At 32.6% G+C, this 26,854-nt stretch overlaps 3 protein-coding genes and 1 long non-coding RNA gene across 7 annotated transcripts; 3 read left to right on the top strand and 1 right to left on the bottom strand.

Moving 5' to 3' along the window:
- Positions 1-10: 10 nt before the first annotated feature.
- On the bottom strand, positions 11-13,961 carry AcCoAS (acetyl coenzyme A synthase). Of its 3 annotated transcripts, XM_012288656.2 has the most exons (11): positions 13,587-13,957; positions 10,895-11,110; positions 7,145-7,340; positions 6,266-6,497; positions 5,937-6,108; positions 5,637-5,829; positions 4,634-4,789; positions 4,392-4,559; positions 4,130-4,319; positions 1,743-1,988; positions 11-1,657 (listed from the first exon to the last, which is right to left on the bottom strand). In XM_012288656.2, the coding sequence occupies exons 1-11, from the start codon at positions 13,673-13,675 to the stop codon at positions 1,461-1,463; spliced, it is 2,055 nt and encodes a 684-aa protein (XP_012144046.1). In that variant the 5' UTR covers positions 13,676-13,957; the 3' UTR covers positions 11-1,460. The 3 variants fall into 3 exon arrangements, with proteins under 3 accessions (XP_012144046.1, XP_076385580.1, XP_076385579.1); XM_076529465.1 differs by lacking the exons at positions 10,895-11,110; positions 13,587-13,957 and adding an exon at positions 7,699-8,013; XM_076529464.1 differs by lacking the exons at positions 11-1,657; positions 1,743-1,988 and adding an exon at positions 3,676-3,816 and having other exon boundaries at positions 13,587-13,961.
- LOC100883477 (enolase) lies at positions 2,129-4,617 on the top strand. The gene is made up of 5 exons (XM_003704748.3): positions 2,129-2,811; positions 2,880-3,004; positions 3,066-3,314; positions 3,378-4,294; positions 4,367-4,617. Exons 1-4 carry the CDS (start codon positions 2,417-2,419, stop codon positions 3,926-3,928), a joined length of 1,320 nt encoding a protein of 439 aa, XP_003704796.1. The 5' UTR covers positions 2,129-2,416; the 3' UTR covers positions 3,929-4,294; positions 4,367-4,617.
- Positions 13,962-14,152: 191 nt separating the features above from the next.
- Positions 14,153-17,877, top strand: LOC105662894 (uncharacterized). Of its 2 annotated transcripts, XR_013037502.1 has the most exons (4): positions 14,153-14,918; positions 15,381-15,428; positions 15,506-15,686; positions 17,195-17,877. It is a non-coding gene; the product is annotated as an uncharacterized LOC105662894 (long non-coding RNA). The 2 variants fall into 2 exon arrangements; XR_013037501.1 differs by lacking the exon at positions 17,195-17,877 and having other exon boundaries at positions 15,506-15,854.
- Positions 17,878-18,582: 705 nt separating this feature from the next.
- Positions 18,583-26,783, top strand: LOC100883365 (uncharacterized). Its single transcript, XM_076530036.1, has 13 exons — positions 18,583-18,820; positions 18,907-19,280; positions 19,844-20,149; positions 20,609-20,696; positions 21,009-21,296; positions 21,791-22,003; positions 23,068-23,131; positions 23,372-23,525; positions 23,971-24,489; positions 25,536-25,623; positions 25,703-25,905; positions 26,116-26,200; positions 26,488-26,783. The coding sequence occupies exons 2-13, from the start codon at positions 18,924-18,926 to the stop codon at positions 26,679-26,681; spliced, it is 2,559 nt and encodes an 852-aa protein (XP_076386151.1). The 5' UTR covers positions 18,583-18,820; positions 18,907-18,923; the 3' UTR covers positions 26,682-26,783.
- Positions 26,784-26,854: the final 71 nt, after the last annotated feature.

Below are 26,854 nucleotides of genomic sequence, written 5' to 3'. Positions count from 1 at the left end.
AATCACATAATTTGACTTAACAGACCAATTTTAATTGTCCTTCAACATATATATATTTACATATAGATGCTTTTGCATTATTCCATGTAATATACATATATATAATTCTTTTAATATATGTATATATCATTATCACACCTATAGTTGATTTGTTCCGCGAGGAATGATATGTATGTTACGTCCCGAACAGAGAGACACGAGGCAACATTTCATTTGGCTCACCTTACACATAGTACGTATAACAGTTACATTGTAAAACCAGCCTTCTAAAAAACTTATGGGAAAATGCGACTTCCTTGTACAGTGCGTTAACGATCGTGCGTATAATTAGGTCTCTTGTCCCTCAAGGAACAAGAAAATAATTGTAATAAAAATATTTTTATTAAAGTTAAGTAACCTTTCGAAAACTATTCTTAATGACTTAAGGGAAATTTATCAACGAAAAGTGTTCTTAATCTATATATAATTTTCTGTCATTCTAGTTCTCATTGGACGAAGATTTTACAAACGAATTAGAACCTGTACGAGCGCTTTCGTTACCGGAAGTCGTTATAAACGAGTAAACGCGTTAAACAAGATTAAAAAGAGATCTAGAAATAAATTATAACTTGGCTACGCATACGAACGAAACCAACTGAAATTCTATGATAACGTTCTTAAAATGCTATCGCAACATAACATCGCATCATCGAAAATATAGTCGTATTAAACGGTTTTGTAAACTTTTCAAAAGCTTTTGGAATACTTTCATATTTATCATAAATCGTTTGAACGCGTGCGTCATGGGCGTATATCTTATAAAAGTTTTCTTCAACAATGTCGAACAATGACTATATATACTTCGATTTTGATATTAACTTTATATGTTCACAAAATATTGCTACGATGATGATCAGTGCGCAACAAGAAGTATATCTAAGTAATCGATCTTTCAGAAATCACAAATAGATTTAGTTTCAGCTTTATATAGTTTCATATCGCATCCTTAATTATTCTCACAACAATTTTAGCGCGTTCATGAAATCATTTTCCAAATCGAATGAAATTATAATGGTGGTTTAAATAAATCTTGAAGCTGACAAACAGGTGATTGATGAAATTAAAATATATCGACTAAAAGCAGTAACTATTACCGCGCTGTAATTGTCTATACAAATAATTGATAAATAGTACTATAAATAAAAACTATTAACAAAAAAAGGTAACAATTCTAACGTATAAAACGGAAGTTTCATTTAAGTTAGGGACACTACTTCAGAGCTCGATCATTCTATTGATTATTTCAACCTCGATAGTTCTTTCCTCAGAGATTTAGCAGTAATTTTTAGCGTTACTCTTGTTAATAACTATAGTTCCGTAGCCTTGCATATTTATCGATCATCGGAAGTGTGTCTTTCTTTTGCTTTCGTTTCTAAGCTAACTACGTTTCATTTGATAGAGGCTATGTCGACGACGCGCTTTTAAACTTGCGGCCTCAGCTGGAACAGAAGATCAACGATAGTCTCGTCGGCTAACGTCGACACGTCTCCGACATTTCTATCGCCCGCTGCTATTTTCCTGAGTATACGTCTCATGATTTTGCCGGATCGCGTCTTTGGTAATCCTGGGGCGTATTGAATGACGTCGGGTTGAGCAAAAGGTCCGATTCTGTCACGCACTGTTAACAATTCATTAAATTAAAATACTGTTCTTTAGCAAAAATCTTAATTTGAAAACGGATGTATACGTTCTTCTGTATATACCTTTCTTTTTAAGTTCATCTTGAAGCTTCTTGTCAAATGATGCTTCCTGATTGGGTGTCACGAAGCAATACAGGCATTGTCCTTTCACAGGATGTGGTTTACTAACTACAGCAGCTTCAGCCACAGCGGAATGTTCAGTCAACACACTTTCTACTTCAGCGGTGGACATCAAGTGACCAGAGACATTCAACATGTCGTCTACACGGCCGGTTATCCATAGATAGCCATCTGCGTCACGTCTGGCGCCTAAAATCATATGTATGTTATAAAATAATTTGTTGTCAGATAAGAACAAGTATTCTGTAAAAGAGTATATACATAATAAGTGTATATTTAATAAACAGGGCTGTTTCAATTCATCTCCCCAGACTCATAAAATAAATATATGTACCAAGTGTTCCATTAAGCTGATACACCCCTAATTGTTAACTTTACAAGAAAATAAAATAATATAAAATTGATGGAGTTACAACTACACACCCTGTATAGTGTACTTCAACTATTTCCAGTTGAAAATGTCTACAAACATGGCGTAGTTCACAAAACCATTTTCCCTTCAAAATTCTCAATAACAAACAAAATGTATCTCATACAATAGACAAACCATATCCTCATTCATAAATAGACCACATCTAACATTGAAATAGTCATTCAGAAAACATAAACAGGACAAGATGCCAATTCAAAAACTTAAAGCTCGCCAAATTTTCGACTCCAGAGGTGAACCGACATTGGAAGTGGATATGATCACGGATGTTGGATTACTGAGAGCTTGTGTGCCGTCGATTCTAACGCCGAGTGCTAACCAAGCGCAGGAACTAAGGGATGGAAATGAAGCTATGTATCATGGACGCTCCGTGTTCAGGGCCGTTGATGTAATTAACAACATTATTGCACCGCAACTTTTGAAATCGAGATTAGAGGCTTGCCAACAAATGGAGATAGATAGTTTGCTGAACCGATTGGACGGTACTGAGAATAAATCGAAATTAGGCGCGAATGCGATCCTTGGTGTTTCCATTGCATCTTGCAAGGCTGGAGCGGCCAAGAAAGGACTTCCGGTTTACAGGTGATATCTACAAAAATCACATTAGTACCATCACGTATCAGTAATTACATTTGCTATTCTTCTGTTAGATACATTGCTGAATTAGCTGAGAATTCGGAGCTTTATCTCCCTGTTCCGTCTTTCACCATGATCAGCGGAGGCAGACACGCCAACAACACTTTACCATGCGAGAAATTTATGATCTTACCCATAGGTATGTTTAGATATATACTTTCTTAGAATATAGATTTTCATCTGTGTCCGATTTTAATCAGGAGCGGAAAGTTTCGCGGATGCGATGAAGATGGGCACAGAAGTATACAAAGTATTGGAGAGAAAAATTGCAACCGCACAGGAAATACAGTTACCACTTCCCGTTAGCGACGAAGGCGCATTCACTCCTTTGGAATTGGAAGAAGATAGAGAAGCCTTATTGTTACTAGACGAATCCATCAGAGAAGCAGGTTATGAGGGAAGAATTAAGATAGCTTTGGACATGGCCGCCAGTGCCTTTTACAAAGAAGGTTAACTATAAAAGAAACTATGCCTAACTCATACAAAATTATTAACCCAAACTTTCCCATCAGGAGGATACGATTTACAATTTAAAACCGAAGAGTCTGACCCCGACGACTACATGGAAGCAGAAGCGCTGCGTGATCAGTACTTAGAGTACCTATCAGAGTACCCGTCCGTCGTGTCCATCGAGGATCCGTTCGATCAAGATGATTGGGAAGGTTGGCTCACGATGGCCGATCATCAAGAAGAAGTTCAGATTGTTGCGGATGATCTGACGGCGATGAACATCGACAGGATCGAGGAAGCGATTGAGAGGCAGATGGCCAACGCTATTACTCTGAAAATGTCGCAGATTGGAACTGTAACGGAGACGATCAATTGCGCGAGACTGGCGAGAATCAGTAACTGGGGATACGTCGTGGCGGCGTGTCAAGGTGAAACGGAGGATAATTTCGTGGCTGATTTAGCCGTTGGTTTGTCCGCTGGGCAGTTTAAGGCTGGAGCACCCTGCAGAACCGAGAGGACCGCGAAGTATAATCAGTTGTTGAGAATCGAGGAGGAACTTGGGAAAGACGCGAAATATGCTGGAATCCACTTTAGACATCCCTTTGCTAGATAACTTACTTAATTCCTTAACATTTTTATTGATAATCTTGTAGAGTTTATCATTTATCAGAAAGGCAAACGCAAAACATATTTAACAATAAGATAGAGGCTCACATGAAAAATTAAAAAAATCCGATATTCCAAGAAAGATTAATACAAGCAAACTATGAGTCTATTCCCAAGAGCGTAACTTCAATAAACGATAAGAGCTTACCATCGCCGGTGCAATAAAATCCATGAAATCTATCGAAATACGTATTCTGGAAGCGTTGATGGTTTCCGTACAGCGATCTCATCATTCCTGGCCAAGGTTGACGGAAAACAAGATATCCTTCTCCCTCTCCCTCGATCAATCGACCATCTTCATCCAACAATTCTGGTAAAACGCCAAAGAATGGGAACGTCTGGCAAGAAACGTACAATTTAACCGACTAATTCTTCAACATTATAGGAAGAAATACAAGATTGTAACTTACTGCAGAGCCCGGTTTCATTGGCGTGGCACCAGGAAGAGGTGTAATCACGTGACCTCCAGTTTCCGTTTGCCAAAATGTGTCCGATATGCTGCACTTTCCGTGACCGACGAGATTGTAGAACCAAAGCCAAGCTTCAGAATTTATCGGCTCACCAACCGAACCCAATACCTACAATAATATACTCTTTTATTATAAAATCTTCGCCAATAAATGGACATTAACTTTATTGAGGTTTGACTTACTTTTAAAGTAGAGAGATCATGTTTCTTTACTAGTTCATCTCCGAACTTCATCAGCGATCTGATCGCGGTGGGTGCAGTATAAAATTGATTGACTTTGTACTTGTCGATGACGGACCAGTATCGGTCGTTACCTGGGTAAAACGGTGTTCCTTCAAACTGCACAGCAAAAAAAAAATATTTTACATATTAGTATTTATGGTTGAATTTATTAAATATTTGTAGGAATGAATTTTGAATGAAAGGTATAGTACAGTCTTGTTAAATGCTTCTGAAGTTGTAGAAGTAGAAGATATAAATATTTTATAATATTATAATATAAATATCTTTATATCAATATAAAGAAGTAGAAGATAATTTCATATAGATGGAATTTCATGAAGAGAAGCTTGGTTGTCAAAGTGCTATTAGTGACCATCTACTAATTGAATAAATATGCACTTATATTATGTATGTGTATGTATACGCGTGACTGTGAATCGCGTATTCAAATTAATAAGAGTGATTGAACACGTCACGGTATTGCGAAGGTATAATGCGTTGAGATATAACGTGTGGCGATACACCGCATTAGAATAAAATGGCAACGCAACACAGTGATTCAATTCAATCAGCTTGGTATATCAGTGCGTGGTAAAACTAATACAATGTGTAGCCACAGTATTACTACACAATCATTGAAAATAATGCGCTTGGTAATGCTACATTTGGCAATGTCACATTTGCTAATGCAGCGTGTGGTAATACAACATGTGGTAATGCAGCGCGTCAATTATCATGTGAGACAATGTGCAGCAATACAACTGCTTCAAATTTCCAAATATCGAAATTATATTTCTAGAATTTAAATATCTGAAATTTTATAACTTGAAAATATCTAAATTTCTCAATTTCTGAATAGAAATTTTGAAAGACTAAATTTGGAAATTCTCTCTGCCCTATAAAGTGTAACCTATTTAGTGAGTCATATAGCGAGACTGTACTACACCCACATCACGAAACTTACAAGAACCGATGTAGCTCCATTAGCCAATGGGCCATAAACAACATAAGTATGACCAGTGATCCAGCCAACATCGGCTGTGCACCAATACACATCACCAGGATGATAATCAAATACATATTTAAATGTCGTTGCTGCATAGATTAAGTAACCAGCCGTGGTATGAAGTACACCTTTCGGTTTTCCCGTGGAACCACTATTTTAAAAAGAAATACTACATATAACAAATGAATTTATATACCTTGTACAAACTGAATAATTGATATAATTTATGTATAATTAAGTACAATTTTTGGGAACTACCTGGTGTACAAAATAAATACTGGATCTTCAGCAGCCATCCACACTGGATAACACTTATCTTCGGCCTCTTCCATTTCATCGTGCCACCACACATCACGATCGTCATCCCACGGTATTTCGGGAAAGTCCACACCATTTCCGTCACTGGTACCGTTCACTCCATTCGTCTTTCCTTTAATTTGCAGAATTATTTACAACATTTCCATGTCTTGATCAGTTAACAGATCATTCAAAATATATTATAAGATAGTAGCGAAACTTATTAACATAATGATAACTAACACGCGTTTAATTCTGTTTAATAAAATATAAATCTATCGGTTTTCTACCTGTCGTGTCGGACTTAACACCTTGCGGACTAGTAAGCCTCCTCAAATGCGCTACTACCACGCAATGCTCTACCTCGTGACCGTTTTTTTTCACTTTGTTCAAAGCTTCGTCGCAGATGGCTTTTAGTAGAAGAAGTTTCTCGCCTCTCCATACGCCATCGGTCGTGATAAGCACTTTCGCTTTGGATCCCAAAATTCGCTCTGCTAGAGAGTCCGATGAGTATCCTGCAAACTGAATTTATAATGTTAATGATTACTCTGAATAGTAGCTCAGAATTTAATTTAATTGGATATATATGTGTGTGTATACTGATGTATGTATGTATGTATGCATGTGTGTATACTGATGTATGTATGTATACATGTATGTATGATGCATGTATGCATGTATGTATGTATGTATGTATGTATGTATGTATGTATGTATGTATGTATGTATGTAGGTATGTATGTATGTATGTATGTATGTATGTATGTATGTATGTATGTATGTAGGTATGTATGTATGTATGTATGTATATATGTTTGCATATGTTACACTGAGGTTCAAGTTAGACAGAGCACTTGGTCCACATCTCAAGTTTAGAGATTGTACTAAAGGCTTATGGATTCCAAAATAAATTTTGTAATTTTCAAATTTGGAAATTTAGAAAGTTACAGAGTTAGATATTTGATAATTAGAAAATTTGACAATGTGAGAATTAATCACTCATTATAGCAACCTTTGTCCCAAGCGCCACAGAGTAGCAACGGCACTGCATGAATGAATGGACTGCCCATACATGTACAACGTCAATTATAATTTATAATAGTATCTTTCTTTAAATTCTGACGGAGCTGATTTTACAACACAATTCTATAATTGAAAGAATAATTTACCACTACACTATGGACGGCCCCGATTCTGGTACACGCCAACATAGCAATGGGAAGTTCCAAAATCATCGGCATGTAAATTGCAACACGGTCTCCTTTCGTCACTCCTTTCGATTTCAGAACGTTTGCAAATCTGCATACTTCCTCGAGTAACTTCCTGTAAGTCAACCGCGAATAATCGTCCGGATCGTTACCCTCCCTGAAAACAAAATTATACATATATAATTTCGTCACGTTAATTCAAGTTTAATTCAAGTTATTGAAATATCACGTATGACATAGATCATTTTCATGGTCAATGACACATTTGTAGAGTCAAGATCACCATGTCAACATACGCACTGATGCACAACAATTGCGTGTGCAGAAAATCCATTCGCATTATCTAGTCACGATAGTAAGCCGTAACAGCAAATTACATAAAGCTGATAATGCTCGCTGTTTACAAACTTGCCTGATAAACTGAATACGCAAAAATACAATTACTGACGTGGAAGATAAATTTCATTAACCTGAATTAAATGCCGTTCGAGATCGCATGATATATATATATATACCTTCAAGATTTCGAAGCAGAAAAATTTCAAAGATTTCAAGATCATCTGCATGTTCTTAAAATAATTTTTTTTTTAACATTGATCTAAAATTTGATAAACAATTAATATTTTAGAAACTTCATAGAATGTTCTGAAGTTGATGCATTGTTGAAGTATAAAAAGCTGCTGAATAAAAAAAGGTGGACCTTGAATTCTTAGAAAAAGATGCATTACCAACCATTCGTGTGCATCGTATGATCAACGTCATTTAATTTTGACTAATGACACTTTTTACATATCAACAATGATCTTGAGATTAGTGATTTATCATAGCTGTGTGCATCTCTATATTAAAATTACAATACAAAAGTTCATTTGATAATATAATGACTTTCTTATTCTATTCAATTTTTTACATTTCAGTCTTCATTCTGTAATTTCAATTAATGTACCTCATTATTTTTATTCTAAGTAATAATTTTATAAGAGATTCTGATTGATTTATGAAAATCGAAATTATATACTACTATAAAGTATGAAGCGAATATCATTTTGTTACATAAGCATATCTGGTACACGAGCATTGACATTGTCCACGCGCGAACTTTGATTTTCGCCAGACTAAACGGGATTTAAAGAAACGGTATGTTGTGTGAGTCAACGCGATCGTACCACGTGCACAGAGCCAATCGAAACGCGATAGCTGACGCTACACCAAATTTTAGACGAATCAGAGAACATCGTACGATGCGAACAAAGCATAGAGTCTGAGAGCGCGTGTCCGTCTCATTGATCGTTGGAAGCTAAGATTTTTCTACGAAGTTTCACATTCTTTTAACAGAAAGAACAAATACATACAATAATACAGAGTTATATTAAAATGTTTATATTAAAAAATTTATATTAAAATGTATCTAACTCTTTAAACTATAAAACTACAACTGCAGGATCACGTGTTATATGTGTAACATTTAAGACATATAAAATTAAAACCTAACTATTCTAAAATTAAAATAACGATGTTATTATAAGATTCTAAAACTAAAATCAAACTATCAAATATAAGTTGACATATATAAAATTTAAGAATAGTTTACAGAACCTCAAGTGAAGTAAAAATTTGTTTAAATTATTAAATTTAAAAATTTGAAAGTACATTTGAAGCTCCAAAAATTTGAACATCCATCATGGTTACATATGCAGTGAATAATTCATGACAATCTCACGGTGACTACAAATAAAAGTAGTGATGTATATAATTTGATGTATGAAGAGAATTTAATTTGCACACATATGGCGTTAATGAAAAAAATAACTCCGAAAGTAGAATTCTAGGAATGAGATAATTATAGAACGTTCTTCGAAAGCTTTTTCATTCTTCATTTTTATTTTAAACTTTTCCTTGCGTAACTCGAGAGCAGTTCATCTGAAAAATATAATTTGTATTATCTTCCGCCTACAAAGTTATACAAATATTATGTAATTTCATAAATATTCCAATGTATTTAAAATTATTGTCCTTGCGTTTCTATACATTTTTAATGACACTATTACAACTCTTACGTACGCACAGAAATAAAAACGCACGATCAAAACAAAAATTTGCAAAGATAATGTACGAGATAGTGAATTAAATACACCTTAAAGAATGATGTTTCTCTCATTCACGAATTTCACTTTCGAACTTTCGAAACCACGTCCAAATGCGATGGGTTATACTATAATGAAAGCAAAGTCAAAACTGTATCACTTATATGACACTCGAATGACTTGCGTGTATAAACGTGTGATGTATTTTGCATAATAATGAGACGCTGAAAACAGTGCCGCTCGAATCAGTGCCATGAATCGTTTTATTTGATCAAAAGGTTGTTTGACGAGAGTACACGTTGTTTAGAAACCTCTAATCGATGAACTGGCTTCCTTGCACGTTTTACGATCACTTAATAATAAACGTGTTGGCTGCTTTTATAATGATAGGCTACACTTCTAGTGATGGTTCAAAACTTGGGGTTCTTGCAATTGTTCTTGGGTGTTTTTTGAGGCACTCTGCGGGAAATCTAGGCGACATATAAGTTTTTAGTGGAGGTACTAGTACATTTGGAACGCTGCTTCTTTTGAACCTTCACAAAATTTACGAAATTTACAAAGTTTACAAAATTAACAAAATTAACAAAATGTACAAAATGTACAAAATGTACAAAATGTACAAAATTAACAAAATTTACAAAACTTACAAAACTTACAAAATTTACAATTTAAAATTTTACATATGAAAACTTGAATTTTTAAATTTGTAAAACTGAAAGATTAAAATTTTTAAATTTCTAAAATTGAAATTCTTAAATTTCTGTACTTGAGAATTTTTATTTTTGTGCTTGAGAATTTGAAATTTCTAAATTCATAAACTTGCAAATTTAGAAAATCCTAAACTTGATATTTTAAATTTCTAAACTTGAAAGATTTAAATATCCAAATTTCCAAATATGGAGAATTGAAGTTTTTTAATTTCCAAGCTTGCCAAATTAAAATTTAAAAATTTCTGTGCCTGAGAATTTTTAATTTCTAAATTCTTAAATTTACAAATTTAAAAAATCCTAAACTTGAAAGATTGAAGTTTTTAAATTTCCAAACTTGAAAAATTAAAATTTAAAAACTTCCAAACTTGAAAAATTAAAATTTAAAAATTCCCAAACTTGAGAAATTAAAATTAAAAATTTCCAAACTGGAAAATTGAAATTTCTAAATTCCCAAACTTGGGAAATTAAAATTAAAAATTTCCAAACTGGAGAATTGAAATTTCTAAATTTCCAAACTTGAGAAATTAAAATTTCTAAATTCCCAAACTTGAAAAATAAAAATTTAGAAATTCCCAAACTCAAAAAATAAAAATTTCTAAATTTCTGTCCTTAACAATTTTTAATTTCTGAATTCCTGAATTTTCAAATGTAAAGACTTGAAATTTCTACCTAAAATAACTAAAAACTGCAAAACTTTGCATTTCCATCAGCTCAAATCCACAAAATTGATAACATAAAATAAGCATAAATTACAACGTGCCTCTCACCTAAGCAGCGTTATCATTTCAAATATTTAAGTGCCTCAATATTCCTGTGTGGGTTATCAACAGCTGAATGTACTTGTATAAGAATTTCAATATTCATAATTTTTCAATGTCCATAATTAAATAATTTTTAAATAATACAAGCGTTCTCACCAGTAAAACGCAATCTTGTCGCCGTTTCCACTCTTCACATTTTTGTCGAGCAGGTTGAAACTTATGTTAGTCGATGCACCCTCCATCCATTTTATGAAAACGTCGCCTTTGGTGATGTCGAAGTTGTAAGAGAAGAAATTATTCTCCGAAGCTGGTGTTTCCCAGTAGAACTGCTTTGCGATTTCTCCCCAGAACTGTGCAGGGTTCTTTATGGACCTGTAAAACATTATATATAATTAATATTTAATTGTAGATAATATTTGTGATATAATAATGTTTGGGGTAAGTGTTAGAGTGTGTGAGTGTTAGAGTACTGGATGTTTGAAATTTTATAATGTATATCAAACATGTTTAAATTTTATAATATACATCAAACATGTTTAAGTTTTATAATATACATACATCGAAGATGTTTGAATTTTTATAATATACATCAGACATGTTTAAGTTTTATAATATACATACATCGAAGATGTTTGAATTTTTATAATATACATCAGACATGTTTAAGTTTTATAATATACATCAAACAAGTTTGAACTTTCACAATATACATAAATATGATGTTAAATATTTAACAAATAATTAATTTTTATCAGAAATGACACACATTCGGGTTTTGCTAAACTCTTTTTTCCTAGAAGTTTATTCACCTTTTGACCAGAATGATAAAGCAACGATTAGATATGATAATTCCTGACGAATTTTGGTGATTAATTGATATTGCTTGACAGTAACTGATGTTGCTATGATTGCAAATGAGTGATTGTAAATAGTAGAAAAAGAGAATAGTAGAATAGTAAGATAAAGTAAAGCTCTAAAGTGTAATAGTAGAACAAAGTACTGGAACTGTAATAGTGCAGGAAAATGATATAACTGAGTTGCATTTTAGCAACTGCAGGGTAGAATTAGTGGATCAATATTGAGTCTACACAAAATGTCGGATTTCGACAAATAAAAAATCACGTACTATTAAAATGAAAGTACCATAAAATATTTATGTTATTAACTTATGTAATTTTCATAGTTCAATTCCCTCATAAATACATTTTTGATATTTGACTACAAAATGGCTGATAGCCTACGAGAACAGTGATTGCTCTCAGAATAAAGTATGACATAAATTGATGATATAAAAATACCAAATACTTACATAACATTAATTAAAAGTTTGGTACTTATAATGATTACACAACATTTTGTTCATGTTAATATAAAACTGTTAGATAACCAAATTTACTTAGACATTTTCAGACAAAATTCATTTCATCAATTTTGCAAAATATTTTATCTAAAAAATAATTGTAACCATTTCTAAAACTTTCGTCAAAAACAATTATCCAATATTCCAACATTCTCATTTGATTTTTAAATTCAAAAGTTACTCGAATGCGTAACTCGATTACGTAAAACGGTTTTCATTATACTTGCAAAAAAATCGTAAAATTGTAATACACTTAATACTTCTTACAGACTCTACATACTCTAATAGAATATTTTATTTAATTAGACAATTTTATTACGAAGCTATTTTGGATACAAGTCCTCAAAATGTATAGTAATTGTTTCTTATGGCACACAGTTAGGGAAATCGATATCATCGTTCTATTTCCATAGTACATGTACATATATCTACGACAGATAGGATGTAGCTTTTCTTCCTGCAACGAATATAACATTATCTATGAGATTCCTTTCCGAAATAAATAATGACTCTCTAGCGCGAGTTGCTTTCAAAACTTTTTCGCGTTGAAACTATGTAGAAACTCTTTAACTTTCTCTTTAACGTTATCTCTAAATCTTTAGTCTGTTATTTTGTCATTCGAGCCTAAATTATTTGAGCAACTCGTTAAAAATTATAGAAAAAAAATTTTACTCGAACTTTGAGTGTACATGCAAATTTGGCGGGAAACGCGTTTGAAAATTATCTAGATAAATTTCTATCCCCTACAAAAGGAATTCATTCAATAAACGCTTGACACTTCACCTATGATTAATGTCATGTTTCCATTAATCGGCGTTCGTACCCTTCAATTATTCACTATTAATTTCCCTGGTGTTCTATTTCATATTTTTAAAGGAAGCCATTTTGTCATTTGCAAGATAGACGAAAGATCAACTGTGGGTTCAATGATTTCATAAACAGTTTTACTTGAATCGGAAAAATGTTAATAATAACACAATATTCGATTAGAATTGTAAATTTTGTTTTTGTCAAGTCTAGTTTAGAATATTTCAGTACAATGAAGCCTCGATATATCTCATATGTCAGTTTGCCGCCAAAATTTGAAAATTTACACTTTCACAAATTTAAAATTTCCAAATTAAAAAACTTTAATTTATGAATTAAAAAATTTGTGAATAATTGTTATTCTTCCTCAACTTAAAAATTTTATATTTTTTCCATTTGTAAATTTAAAAGTGAGCCCTCGCGCAGTACAGAATTAGGATGCGCATTAAGTATGCGTGGAAGTCCACGCGAAGGGGAACTGATTGAGCCATATATCGAGACGATACTTTGCATTCTACGCTTCGATAAAAATTGGCTAATTTACATCGTAAAATTAAAGTAAAAACAAAGAAGATGACAGAAGAATGATACAAGATTTCATTTGCGAAACAGCAACTCGACTGTCATCCTTTCGTTAATCGATTAAACCTAGACTTTTTCCATTCAAACAAAACCACTCACTTTTCGTGCATTTTTCTGTACTGCTCCATGCTGCTGCAGTACGCGTTCTTTGCAATGTCCGGATGGGGGTAGTATATTTTATCCGCCATCTTTGCAATTTCAGTTTGACAAGTTTTGCTTTAACCCTTTACAAGTCTGCAATCCCTTGAAACAGAGTGTCGAGTGGTTGGTCGGTCAATCGATAAAAGAGCGGGCTCGAAATGCGATCACGATACTTTGACACGTAGTGTTTTTCCTGGTGTCTCGTTTAAAGGATTACGTTGTCGAAGGATAAGGACGGAACACTTGGAAATTCGTGAACGGAGGAGTCAAAAAAAATTCTTTTAAAATTGTACACCTCCGTTCTATCTTTCTCGTGACGGTACGGCTGATAAACCGCGACTGAATAGCAAGTTGGCGAAAGCGCTAACCAACATGGGTGATGTCGGTAGTGTCGAGTCGAAAGGCGCCACCAGGGACGTACTACGAACGAGATTATATCCTGTTGTTTGTTTGTAAATTAAAATTCAGTTCATGCATACGAAATCATCGTAAAAATAGAATAGATTTGTGCCATGTCAACGATTAACTACGTTGCGTAAAATAATTACACTTGATTATTGCTCGACCGATAAAACTCCCTATAACTTTAAAACTAATTTCTTTTTTTTGTTAAATGTGAGCCGTATATTTTACCTGACAGTTAGAAATATTATCGAATTAATTGTGCAATGTATGTAAATGATATTTGTTTAGAACAAATCTGTTTTGAAATGCGTTTACTCAATTGTTTTGAGCAGTGACAGCATGCTGCGCGACGCAGATGCGCAGAAGTCAAACTATCAACTTATCGACGTCGTCGATAAACGTAACCTTGTCAATGAAATTATTAGAGTGAATTATATAAATAAAGCAGAAGAATGTAAACAAAATGAAAAAAACAAAATCTAATTTTGATTACTAGAACATGACATCATGCAAAATTTCAGTATTTTCAGTATCGAATTATCAATGTACGTGATTTCGATGTTGTATGGTCGAGTTCGTCGACTCATGAAATAATTTCACAATCATCTTTGTAAAATATCATCAGACCCGTAAAATTTCATGAAATCACTGTAGGAGCGTCGTTGAGCAACAAGATTACCGAAATTAATGACTTCGTGCGATAAAATGCTAGCGAGGTTAGACTCCATCTATTGTATCGAACAATCGACGGCATTTCGATTGAAATGCACCTGTGTTACTCGTCACGTGATCGGAGTGACTAAACAATTACGAACCATCTTAAATTTAAATTTCGATTAATATAAATATGTCTGGTCTTTATTTCACTGTTGGTATTATAGTTCGGTAAGTTTATTACGAAGCTGTGAATACCGTATTGCAAATATAAGTGACCGCTGCCCCTTTAGCGTGTCTGCGTAAATGGCATGTTTAATCACGTCACTGTAATTTAAAAACACGTAAATAGAGAACGTAATAGAGCAAAAAGCATTAAATATTTAATGCAAGAGTTCAAAACATATTATCATATAGAAAAATCTATTTTAAAAAATTACTGATCATATTCGAAATTATTGGTATAAAAAAATTTTTATTAACATTTTGCAACATTTAGAATATAAACACAAGTTTTTCATACAGTAATTAATTTTCCACGCAGGGTTTGAAAGAACTGTTGCTATATTTAACATAGATGAAGTCCTTGATATTTAAGAAGGTTTCACTTCCGGAAATCGCACGTGTATCACGTGATTATTCGGTATCGTTTGATTTTAAATATTCAAAAATAAATAAGACAAAATGTTTTAGGCAAAGAAGAACCAAACGGATTTGAAATTCGTAGGAGAGTTTACGAAGGTAACTTAATTCATTTAAATGTTAAATATTAAGTAATTATTTATATACCATAATTAACAATTAACCTTCTTTTGCAGCTGCACCCGTACAATCACTTGTGATACAAATCTTCTGTTGACTAATACACATATTTAATGGTTCTTTGAATTTGTTACCAATTACCTTTTACCTTTAACGACCTCCTACTATTGACAATGCAAAGACCGGATCTAGAAGCTCATTTCAAATTCCAAGGACACAATCATTTGAAACAATATGGTAATTGTAAAGTGCATTTAACAATACTTTTAATGTAATATTAATTTAGCAATATAAAATAATAACTATATTTTAAATTTAGTAATATAGTATGATACAAAATATTATTATAAATTGTAATTAGAATCAATTTGCTTTATTTAATTTATTATATAATTCTTATTGTAATTTAGCAATATGTATAATAACTATATTTTATATTTAATAATATAATATGATACAAAATATTATATATATAATTAGAATAAATTTTACTAATTTAATTTATTATGTAATTCTTACTATATTAGTGGAACTGCAAAAGAAAAATATCAAAATATTTATGGTATTTTTATAGCATTTTTACTGCATATAAAAAAATATTTAATGTAATGTTTAAACAGATATTTATTGAAACTGACCCTTGTATCTAACAGTATTTAAAATTTGCATAAACAAAAACGCAGCTAGAGTTTCCCCATTTTCCTTATGTCTTTTCAAGTGAACATTTAACAATGCTCGATATAAATCTTGCATTTAGCAAGCACTCGATCATTAGTGAATGGTTCGCAGTCGATGGTACACCAAGGACTTGATCCAAGGATCAATCGCAAACGTAGCATAAAAAAGTTCCACAATTTCATGCGTATGAAATCAAAGCGACCACAACGATGGAATATTTTAAATTATTACCAAGGTTTCTACAATTTCGAATAAAATATATCTCAGTAAAAAAAAACTATTTAGGTAAAATCTGTCTGGGATTCCTCGCGATAAACTTCGATGATAAAAAATTTGATACAAAATAATATTTGAACGATATTTACGGAGAGTGCGTGCAGAAGATAAATAAAAACCCGAGCCACGAATGAAATCTTTTCTATAAATAAGTGAATAACTGATAATTCTTTCTGATTCTAACATAATACGCAAAATATTTCGACAGTCATTAGCGATTAGTATAAAGTTGTGGGTTTCCCCGAGTAAATAAAATAATGCGTTGAAGAATTAGATACATTTTTTTAGGTACTCTTTTTTATAGAAAATATGATTATTATTATAAGAATAATAAAGATTATAAGTAAATATTTATTAGTTAGCAATGCATTTTCAGTAACATTTTAGAAAAGGAATTCATGAAATATGAAAGTTAGTCACTGTTGAAATATTGTGTTTAAACAATTCTAATTGTCAATTAAATCTATGTAATGTACTGACGGTAAGGCAGTTTACTGAAACGGTGTTATCAGCAGAGGCTTTTCTAACTGATATGGTAAAACACTTATTACCATGTGATGTTATTTTATTTTATCAAATATTTTGTATAAATTTTTCTATTTAATTATTTAACTTTCTTATAACTTCTTAATATTAAATTTTAAGGTTAAAAGATTGTATTTAAAGAAAGACAACACAATTATTTTAAAAACATGTCAGTAAAGTATGAGAGATAAAATAACAAATTAATAACAAATAACAAATTGAGGTATTAATAAAAAATATATTATACATTTATAATTATGTTTCAGGTAAAATTACAATTGAACAAGTTGTGTCTATTCAACAAGTTTTAACAAATCCGTGCACGTAAAACTGGTATCAGAACACTGATAAGAGGATTTAACTAAGTGAAAACAACAGTGTCTTGTAAAAAGGTCTACTACTTTTCCACTACTGAATTAGTATTAATTCCACGTCGGTTTAATCACATACTTGATAATGCCACCAGGGAACAGAAGGACAATGCTCAATAGTATTCATTGTCCTATTTAATACATTCGCAATATGCAAAATAACGCGAGATCTAACAAGCACACTGCGCTTTTTCATTACTACAGCAATTAATAGCTAAGAATTACCTTATCTAATCCCATCGATTCATCACCCTGTGTTCAGGAAGTCTTCGATTATAGGTCGTTGGACTTGCAGATTCAAACACGGAGAAAATCAATAAGAATTATCATCTGAAATAACTGTTCAATTCCATAATTATCCAAACAATCAATTTGGTTTTTTTATAGAAAAATATATTAAATAAAAGGTGTATGTATGTGGAGGAATTTGTTATTCAGAAAAATTGTTATAGTTTATTCTTTTGAGATATGAAGATTCAGATATGAAGATTATTTTATTATTTATATTATTGTTTTAAATATTATTTTGTAGTATTATTTTAAAGTCATTCATATTTTAAGTATTAAGTGAGTTATGAATTTTGTGTGTCAGTTTATTAAATAATGTCATAATCAATTTGTAAGTGTTTCAATCTCTAGAACAAATACTGTAAAATTCAAAATAAATAATTTTCTGTAACTAAAATTATAGTACATCATTTCTAAATAATTCTTTATTCAATCCTAATTATACTACATGTACAACACAAAAAGGTACTATTATTTGATATTATAAATTTACTATTATATTTGATCTTCCAAAAACCTTAATTTGTCCCTGATGAACAAATACCTAAAATAAAATTTACCAACATAAAATAATAAATACTTCAAATATTCCACCCAAATAATACTCAATAATAATAATACTCAGTTTGGTATCGATCTAATATTCTCGTTCGATCAGATTTCCCCGAAAAACTTAAAAGTTCGAGTGGAAATTGCGTCAACAGAGATTACGTTTAAAGAAAATGGCGGAAATGATTGCAGAATCGTTTATCGTCCAGATTAAGCATCTCTTTTTTGTGGGTGTCGACAACCTCGGTTTATCGATGATTTCAAACGGTACTTGCGAGGTCTTCGACCATCAAGAGGCCTCAGCTCGTCTGCAGCCTCGCGAGAATTCCCATTGCCCATTCTGCATGCAAATGCGTTGCCCATATGTTTTTTTGTTTACACTTATCTCACGTCCAGGATATTTTTACCTCCTGCGGTCGCTTTCCACGGTATATAAAGACGCAGGAAGATTCACCATAGATGTGCACACCTGCGTTGCACCTTGAAGACACTGAGTCGATCTAAGCGAGCCAGAAAACCGGTGTCGATCGATTTTCCCGCTTTGATCTCGCGTGAAAGCTGGACTTTCGCAGTGCTAAATTGTCTTCGTGGCACAACCGTTGAATCCTTCTAAATTCTTTTTAATAAAACACTCAACTTATTCAAATTTACAAGACTTAAGTTCTAAGACTTTTTCTAACAAACGTGAGTGAAACATTGAGTAACAGTGAAGATCTTAAGAAAAGAAAATGGATAATTTCTAAGATCCCATTTTTTTGTTCTAACGATAGCAAACTCCATAAGAAAGATGATGATTCTTCTGCATCTTCTTTGCATTTTTCTGACCGTTCATGCTTCTGCTAAAATACGATACGATGGCTACAAGTTGTTCAACGTCTTCGCACCGGATAACGATGGTCTTGAGTTGCTGAAGAATATGCAAAGCAGCGATGGTTTCAACTTCTGGATTCCACCGAAGATCAATGATAGTGTAAGCGTTATGATATCGCCGGCGAAACTTCAGGAGTTCATGGAGATCGCGAATACCACTAAATTTGAAGCTGAGTTGATGATGGACGACGTGCAAAGGTATATCGACGACGAGAATCCTCGCAGTAATGTGAGGGGTGGTTTTGACTGGCTGGGATATCATCGACTGGATGTCGTAAGAAAATTAATATTTCATAATTATATGTTGGTGGAGAGTAAATCGTTAATTGAGATTTATACAAATTTTCAAATTTATGAATTATAAGTTATAATTGCAGTTGCAAGTTTATTTTGCATTTACATATTTAGAATTTTTGATAAAAAATATAATGTTGTACAGCACACATACATGAATGTATATGTAATACAGTATAGTAACAGGACAGTACATATTACAGTATGCAGTGCTATTACATTACTATGTCATTGTACAACATGTGAACGTGTTACTATTTCATCTAAATAGTCTAATAAAACTATACATTCATAATTATACATACACATACATATACATATTACACATTCATAACTATACATACACATACATAATACATATTAAACAATCACAACTATACATACACATACATAATACATATTATACATTCATAACTATACATACATACATATTCAATTACACATGTCATACATTACTCTATTCTTTGCCACAACAATTCACAAGAAAACAAAACTACTTCTAAAGAAAATATGCATTGCACCAATTATGTCTCTTTCGTTCAGATTTATCAGTGGATGGAATCTCTAGCGACCCAGCACCCCAAAATCGTGACATCCATAACAGGTGGAAGTAGCTACGAAGGTAGAAGTATCAAAGGTGTTAAACTCTCTTACAAAGAGGGAAATCCTGGTATATTTATCGAAGGAGGAATACATGCCAGAGAATGGATATCACCTGCAGTAGTGACATACATTCTGAATGAATTAATAGTCAGCGATGACACCCGCGTGAGATATATGGCTGAGTCTTACGACTGGTATATCTTTCCTGTGTTTAATCCGGATGGGTACGAATATACACATACTACGGTAAGAAATACAATTTAATGTGTAAAGAGTCGCATAATTAACTTCTGAGACAAATAATAGAGAACAAAGAAAAGAGAACAAAGATTCAGACAAATACTAGAGGAAAACATTCCAAAGATAAATACTTAACACAATTGCAGATATTTCTTTAAATTTCAGTTGATTCAATCTGTCCAAACCAATACTTATCATTATCGTTAATAGTTCTGTAATAAATCCAGACTTTAACCAAAGCTAACTGAGTTTATTTACATTGAGATATTTTCTATTTACTCCACTTATTATTGCTAACTATAATTAATTAGCTTTGATTGCGGTTCAGTTTTTTATTATCAAAATAATGAATGATTATACGTCGATTTGATTGATATCACCCAAACTTGATCACTGTACAGCTGTGCTAATTGATAGATAAAAAAGATTGAGGTGCGAAGTACATTTTTCTTTGGTTATTTCTAGAACCGTCTATGGCGAAAAACTAGGAGACCATCTGGAAGAGGATGCTATGGTGCTGATCCGAATAGAAACTGGAACTTCCATTGGGCAGGTGCTTATTTAATAAAAATATATTTTCCACAGCTTCGGTAATACAAATCTGTACATTACAGAATATAATTTTAATAACTCTACTAACTTTATTTAAAAATATTCATATGGATGCTAATGAAGCCTTACACCTGAAACATAAAATAATTTAAAGATATGATATCTTTCTTTTATCCGTGAATCTTTGCATTTCATTATTTAATTTTTTTTAATTATCATAATACCATACTCTTGTTAATTATAATATTTATTGAAGAAAGAAGAATCTGATTAAATCATTATCTCTTCTTATATCGCTGTTGTTATGTTTCAGAGGGTGGAACCAGCCCGAATCCCTGCAGCGAGATATACCCTGGTCCGAAGCCCTTCTCTGAAACAGAAACAAGAACCATGTCAAAATACATCGACAGCATTCATGATAAATTATTCTCCTACATAGCATTTCATAGTTACAGTCAATTATTGCTGATTCCATACGGTCATTCAAACAAGAGGATCAGTAACTATAATGATCTGCTGCAAATCGGCAACTATTCCATAAACGCTCTGTCAAAGAAGTACGGCACTAAATACAAAGTCGGAAATATCGTGGATGTTATATGTGAGTAGTTTACTCGCGCTGTCTGTACAAGAATTACCATAATCGAAGGTCTGTGTGTCATTCGATATGCGACAAGGAACAAAGCTGCTGCATTATTCAACATTGATATTGGAAAACATGAGTTTTCATTTGAAACGTGTCTGACAGAAATTACAGAATTGAAAGATGCTTTATCAAAATTATGTAAATATTGATCAAAATTAATGTTCAATATTAACATAATAAATTATAAGTTTACATGCTACTTAAATACAAGTTACATAGTTATTTGTCAAAAATAAATACAATATAATAGACTTTTAATATATTGCCATGAAGAACAGAGATGAAAGAGCAAGTTCTTATCTAATAATGTACATCTTGTATATCTTACAAGAAGATGCTTCTACAAAAGGCAGTGATATCAATATAATGATAGTCTACAGCATCTTATTTATAATCTTCAACTATAGCACTTCAAGAATTTATCTTCTTATTAATTCTTCTTCTTGTAGATATTGCAGCAGGTGGTTCCATGGATTGGGTACGTGGAACTTACAACACTCCTGTAACATTCACTTATGAGCTCCGCGACAAAGGAAGATACGGTTTCATTTTGCCTGCCAATCAGATTATACCCACTGCAGAGGAAACTCTGAGTTCTTTGGTCGCGATGTTCCAGGAAGCTGCAAAACGTGGTTACGGATCTACAACAAGCAGTCAACAATAATTTATATCATAAACAATTTGCCAAAAACGATAGAAGCTATTTGGACTATTTTACCTTTCATTGCTAGTAACCGTTCGCTAAATGCCTGCGACTGGAGCTCTATATTTTTTCATACAAAGAATTCTTTGAACAGATTTTTTAACAAACTCCATAGTTCTATATAATATACAATATAAATCACTATCAATGTCTGTTTGTATCTCTATTGTGTGTTGCATTTGTACTAAATAACAACTGAACTATTATTCAGTTGTAATTACTGATTAGTTGTATATACAGATAATGTATCAACTACAAAGTAGTAAATAAAGTTATATGTATTTTTTACACTGTGTTTTAAAGCAATTAATTAAAGTGATTAAACACTCATACTATTTGATATCAGTGCACTTGTTTTATTTAAAAAAACCTTAATCAGTTATTGCATGGGAAAATCAGCAAAATTTACTTTGCTTCATTCCACAAAGATTTAATTACAAACGTATGTTTTAAACTTCTGATTTTAGATACTCTGTCTAAAAATAGATAATATCACTCATAAATCATGTTTGATTTATCCAAATCAAGTGTCCATTATGATTAATTAAAGACGATCTTCCCGATTGTATATAACAATATTGGTATTTACGTGATCTACGAAGCCACAGTTTCTTTTGTACAAATACCGCGTCACTCTAATTTAGCATACAATGTCACAGTGATGCATGACTAAATAATTTAAAGAATAGATCAAGATAGGAAAACTTTCACTGTAATGAAATCGAACGCAGATAGATGAAAAGAACACAAAGACGAATTCTTCAAGATTAACAAAAATTAAGTTATACAAAAACACTTTAGCTTCATAGTTACGTTCTTGTACAAATCGTGTGCAAGAAGATTGTGAAATTGCGACGATACATCGAGTGGTCTGGCGTAAGATTGGTTTGATAAAGACATTCTTAAGACAAATCTGATAAGATGGATATAAATCAAATAAGTTCGATTCTTAATTGGTCAACGATATGATTTTTGAATAACGATTAGTCTAATTGATTGATTGATTGTTGGTGTCGTGTGCAGGTGAACTGTTTAAATACAACCAGACAGTGAGGCCGGTTACAAACTTCTCTCGTGACCGTAGAGGGTAAGATCATTCGCGTACTCTGCTCATCTTATCAATATTCATAGACTTTACAGTGATTTAGTTCCATTTGTCGTGACTCAGTGTTGTAATATTTTTCAATTTACTTAACATTCTAATTAATCATTTCTTTTATTATTAGACTTCATTTCTTCATTCATTAGACATTGTTTCATTGTGCTGATTTCTGAAATAAAAACTATTTAGAAGTTCTGTTTTCAAGTTTTATTATTTTTTGTTTAGGGCAGACATCATGTGGAAGTTAGTACTCATCGCTTTGGTCGCTTTGGCGACAGCCGAAAAAGTCAAATACGACAACTACAAGGTATACCGTGTTTTACCTCAGGATGAACAGCACCTGGCACTTTTGCGAAACCTCGCCGAAGTTTCTGACTCTGTAAGTTTTTTTCATAGCAATGTTATACAGTGTATAAAAATAAATTCTTCTTTGCTCTGTTATTTCTGTATCACTGTGCCTTCTTCATTCAGAAAATTTCTTCATTTTACCTTTTGCTCACTGTTGAACTACATGCAAAATTCTGGAATAATAATAATTTCATTATAGACAGTACTTTCTTAATAATATTTAATAAAATGCCAGTAGTAATAAATGTAATTCACAATGAGTCAATGTACTGAATATTATATAAATATTCTAAAATATAAAAGCAACACAAAATTAAAAATAAATAACATTTCAGAATACTTGTTTTAAATATAGTAATGTTTGAGTTTCTAACTAGAAGACACATTTTGCTTACAAACAGTTAAAATTAACAAAAACTTTAAATTAAATATCCTGAGCTTTGAGTTAATTGTTTAAATTACTTTTAATTTTACAGTTCTCTTTCTGGAAAGAGCCCAAAGATGCTCAGAGCTATGCCGACATAATGGTTGCTCCCCACAGGGAACCAGAATTCTTAGAATTAATGAACCAGCACGAAATCCCCTATGAAACCTACATCGAGGATGTTCAAACCTTGATCGACAGTGAAGTGCCACCTGCACAGCCTCTGGCTACATTTGATTTGAACAACTACCACACTCTTGATGAGATCTATGCTTACTTAGACAGCTTGGCTAAAGCCAACCCTGGCAAGGTCCAAACAATTGTTGGTGGAAAGACATACGAGGGTCGTCAAATTAAGGGAGTGAAACTGTCCTTTGGTCCAAACAAACCTGGTATCTTCATTGAAGGTGGTATTCACGCTAGGGAATGGATCACTCCAGCTACCATTCTGTACATAATCAACGAATTGTTGCACAGCAACTCAGCTGATGTCAAAGCACTCGCTCAATCCCATGACTGGTACATCTTCCCTAGCTTCAACCCTGATGGATACGTGTACACCCACACAACTGTAAGTACTATGAAAAATTTAAACAGTATTAGCCAGCTTGAAAATTAAAAATTTCTGCTGTGAGTCTGTAATTGATCTTAAAATGTGTCGACATTGTCTAACTTTTAATTGTAAATTCATTTAAAATGTAAGGTTTCCATTTAATTTCTTTGAAATATAAGGCTACAAAGTTTCTTACACTCTAAATGTTTTGGTAGTCTTTGATGTATTTATTCAATCAATTTTTTAAAAAGAATTGTATGGTATTTATACATATGAACATAAATACATAAAGGCGCTTATATAAATACATACATTGCACTGTAATAAGGGAAACTTCATCTTTCATACAATTGTAAATAATTAAATAGGTTAGAAAATCGAATATGTCATCTAATGGACAGTGCTCTCGACTGACACTAGTAGCAGGATAACAAAATATCAAAGGAGGTATTTGAAGAACGAGCATAGGATTTTTTATGTAACGCCATCTAACGGTTGGTGTTTTTGGACTACTCCTGATAGCTGGGTAACAGGAAAGTGAGGAGGTGTTCGAACACTGTGAGACAAGGATAGGATGATGTATGACAAGGACAGATATAGGTACGCCCTCTCCAAAATGACGTCATGACGTAAATTTCAAACTATATTAAAAATGAAAAATTATACGTGAAAGTAACGATCGATTGCTGTAGTAACAAGAAACGATCATAAAAGTTCACAAATTATTCATAATTAATGAGAAATTAATTATTTTCAATACTGTTTGAAATTTGCGGAGTGCCGCCATTTTGGGGATGGAGATACTATGTCTGTCCTTGTCGCACAGCATGCTATCCTTGTCGCACAGTATTCGGCTATCTCCTCTACTTTCCTGTTACCCGGCTACCAGGAGTAGCCTAAACCACCAAACGCTAGATGGCGCTGCACAAAAAAATCACATATCCGAATACCTCTTCCACTTCCCTGTTACCCGGCTACCAGGAGCAGTTTAAAAACAGCAACCTCTACGTCAGATCTTTAACTTGGCGCGCAAACGTAATGTATCTTAATTGCTTAAATTTCAGAACCGCCTGTGGAGAAAGACCCGCAAACCATACGGTGTTCTGTGCTACGGAACCGACCCTAACAGGAACTGGGGATACAAATGGATGTGTAAGTCTCAAATTTAATATTCCACTATTAAATTTTAAAATGTTCAAAATTGATGTAATATCTTTTTTTAAATTTTTAGCTGGTGGTTCCAGCAGCAACCCATGCTCTGAGACCTACGCTGGAAGCGCTGCGTTCTCCGATGTTGAAACCAAAACCATGTCAGAGTACATCAAATCAATTTCTGGCAAATTCTATGCCTACGTTGCTTTCCACAGCTACTCTCAGCTTTTGATGTTCCCATACGGTCACACCAAAGATCATCTTGATAATTACAAGGATGAGGTATAAATGAAAAGCAGTATTACTAGTACTTGAAATACATTAACAAACAGTTCTGATTTCAATTTTTTTTAGTTAAATAAAGATACAGATTTTTAGACTACTTATCGATAAACTGCATACAGTTCTATCTTATCATAATTGGAAATATCTTCTATTATCAGGAGTGCAACAAACTGATTGCTACATTAATTCTTTATTTCTCAATTCCAGCTTGCAATCGGTCAAAAGACAATTCAAGCTCTTGCCAAACGTTATGGAACCAAATACGAAACTGGAAATATTGCTGAAACTATCTGTAAGTACATATTTAACTCATTTAAAGTATAATTAAATTTTATTGAAAGAAAGTTTAATTGCCATACTATAAAGATATTAGCATTGAACATACAAATTGCAAACTATAGACATGATATTCCTGAAAAATGTTCAACATATAGTACAATTTGCTTAATAATAGAATAATATAGCATATTTCTACACAAAAGTAGCTTTAAAGTAATACTAAATATTTGCACAAAAATTTTGATATTAAGTACAAAGAGTATCTACTACATTTTTATGTAATACTTAAATTTTTTCCAGACATTGCTAGTGGAAGCACAGTTGACTGGGTAAAGGGAACCTTCCACAAACCAATCACCTACACTTATGAACTGAGAGACACTGGTCGTTACGGTTTCCTTCTCCCTGCTAACCAGATCAAACCAACTGCTGAAGAAACTTTAGATTCTTTGGTTGCCATGTTCAAAGAATCCAAAGCACGTGGATACGAATAAACTAACAAAAATATTTTTCAAATACAAATGTTTTCCAAATTGTACACCGGTTTATTATTATACTCATATTTGCAATAAATTTTGGTAATTTTATTAAAACTATTTCATCTTCTTTTTCTTGATACCCTTTGTATTGGTGATGCATTGTAGTTCTAAGACAAATGAAGTTTGTA

Source organism: Megachile rotundata, chromosome 3 (genome assembly GCF_050947335.1).
Source record: "Megachile rotundata isolate GNS110a chromosome 3, iyMegRotu1, whole genome shotgun sequence".
Taxonomy (NCBI): domain Eukaryota; kingdom Metazoa; phylum Arthropoda; class Insecta; order Hymenoptera; family Megachilidae; genus Megachile; species Megachile rotundata.
This window is presented reverse-complemented; position numbering and strand designations above follow the sequence as displayed.

Bases quoted from the DNA above. Each gene is read 5' to 3' on its own strand.
- LOC100883477 (XM_003704748.3), top strand. From the start codon at position 2,417: ATGCCAATTCAAAAACTTAAAGCTCGCCAAATTTTCGACTCCAGAGGT. The intron at 2,812-2,879 runs GTGATATCTACA...TTCTTCTGTTAG, and splicing joins AAAGGACTTCCGGTTTACAG to ATACATTGCTGAATTAGCTG. The intron at 3,005-3,065 runs GTATGTTTAGAT...GATTTTAATCAG, and splicing joins ATTTATGATCTTACCCATAG to GAGCGGAAAGTTTCGCGGAT.
- AcCoAS (XM_012288656.2), bottom strand. From the start codon at position 13,675: ATGGCGGATAAAATATACTACCCCCATCCGGACATTGCAAAGAACGCG. The intron at 11,111-13,586 runs GTGAGTGGTTTT...AATGTTTTACAG, and splicing joins TACAGAAAAATGCACGAAAA to GTCCATAAAGAACCCTGCAC. The intron at 7,341-10,894 runs GTGAGAACGCTT...TTTTGTTTTCAG, and splicing joins GACAAGATTGCGTTTTACTG to GGAGGGTAACGATCCGGACG.
- LOC100883365 (XM_076530036.1), top strand. From the start codon at position 18,924: ATGATGATTCTTCTGCATCTTCTTTGCATTTTTCTGACCGTTCATGCT. The intron at 21,297-21,790 runs GTGAGTAGTTTA...TTCTTCTTGTAG, and splicing joins AAATATCGTGGATGTTATAT to ATATTGCAGCAGGTGGTTCC. The intron at 25,624-25,702 runs GTAAGTCTCAAA...TTAAATTTTTAG, and splicing joins CTGGGGATACAAATGGATGT to CTGGTGGTTCCAGCAGCAAC.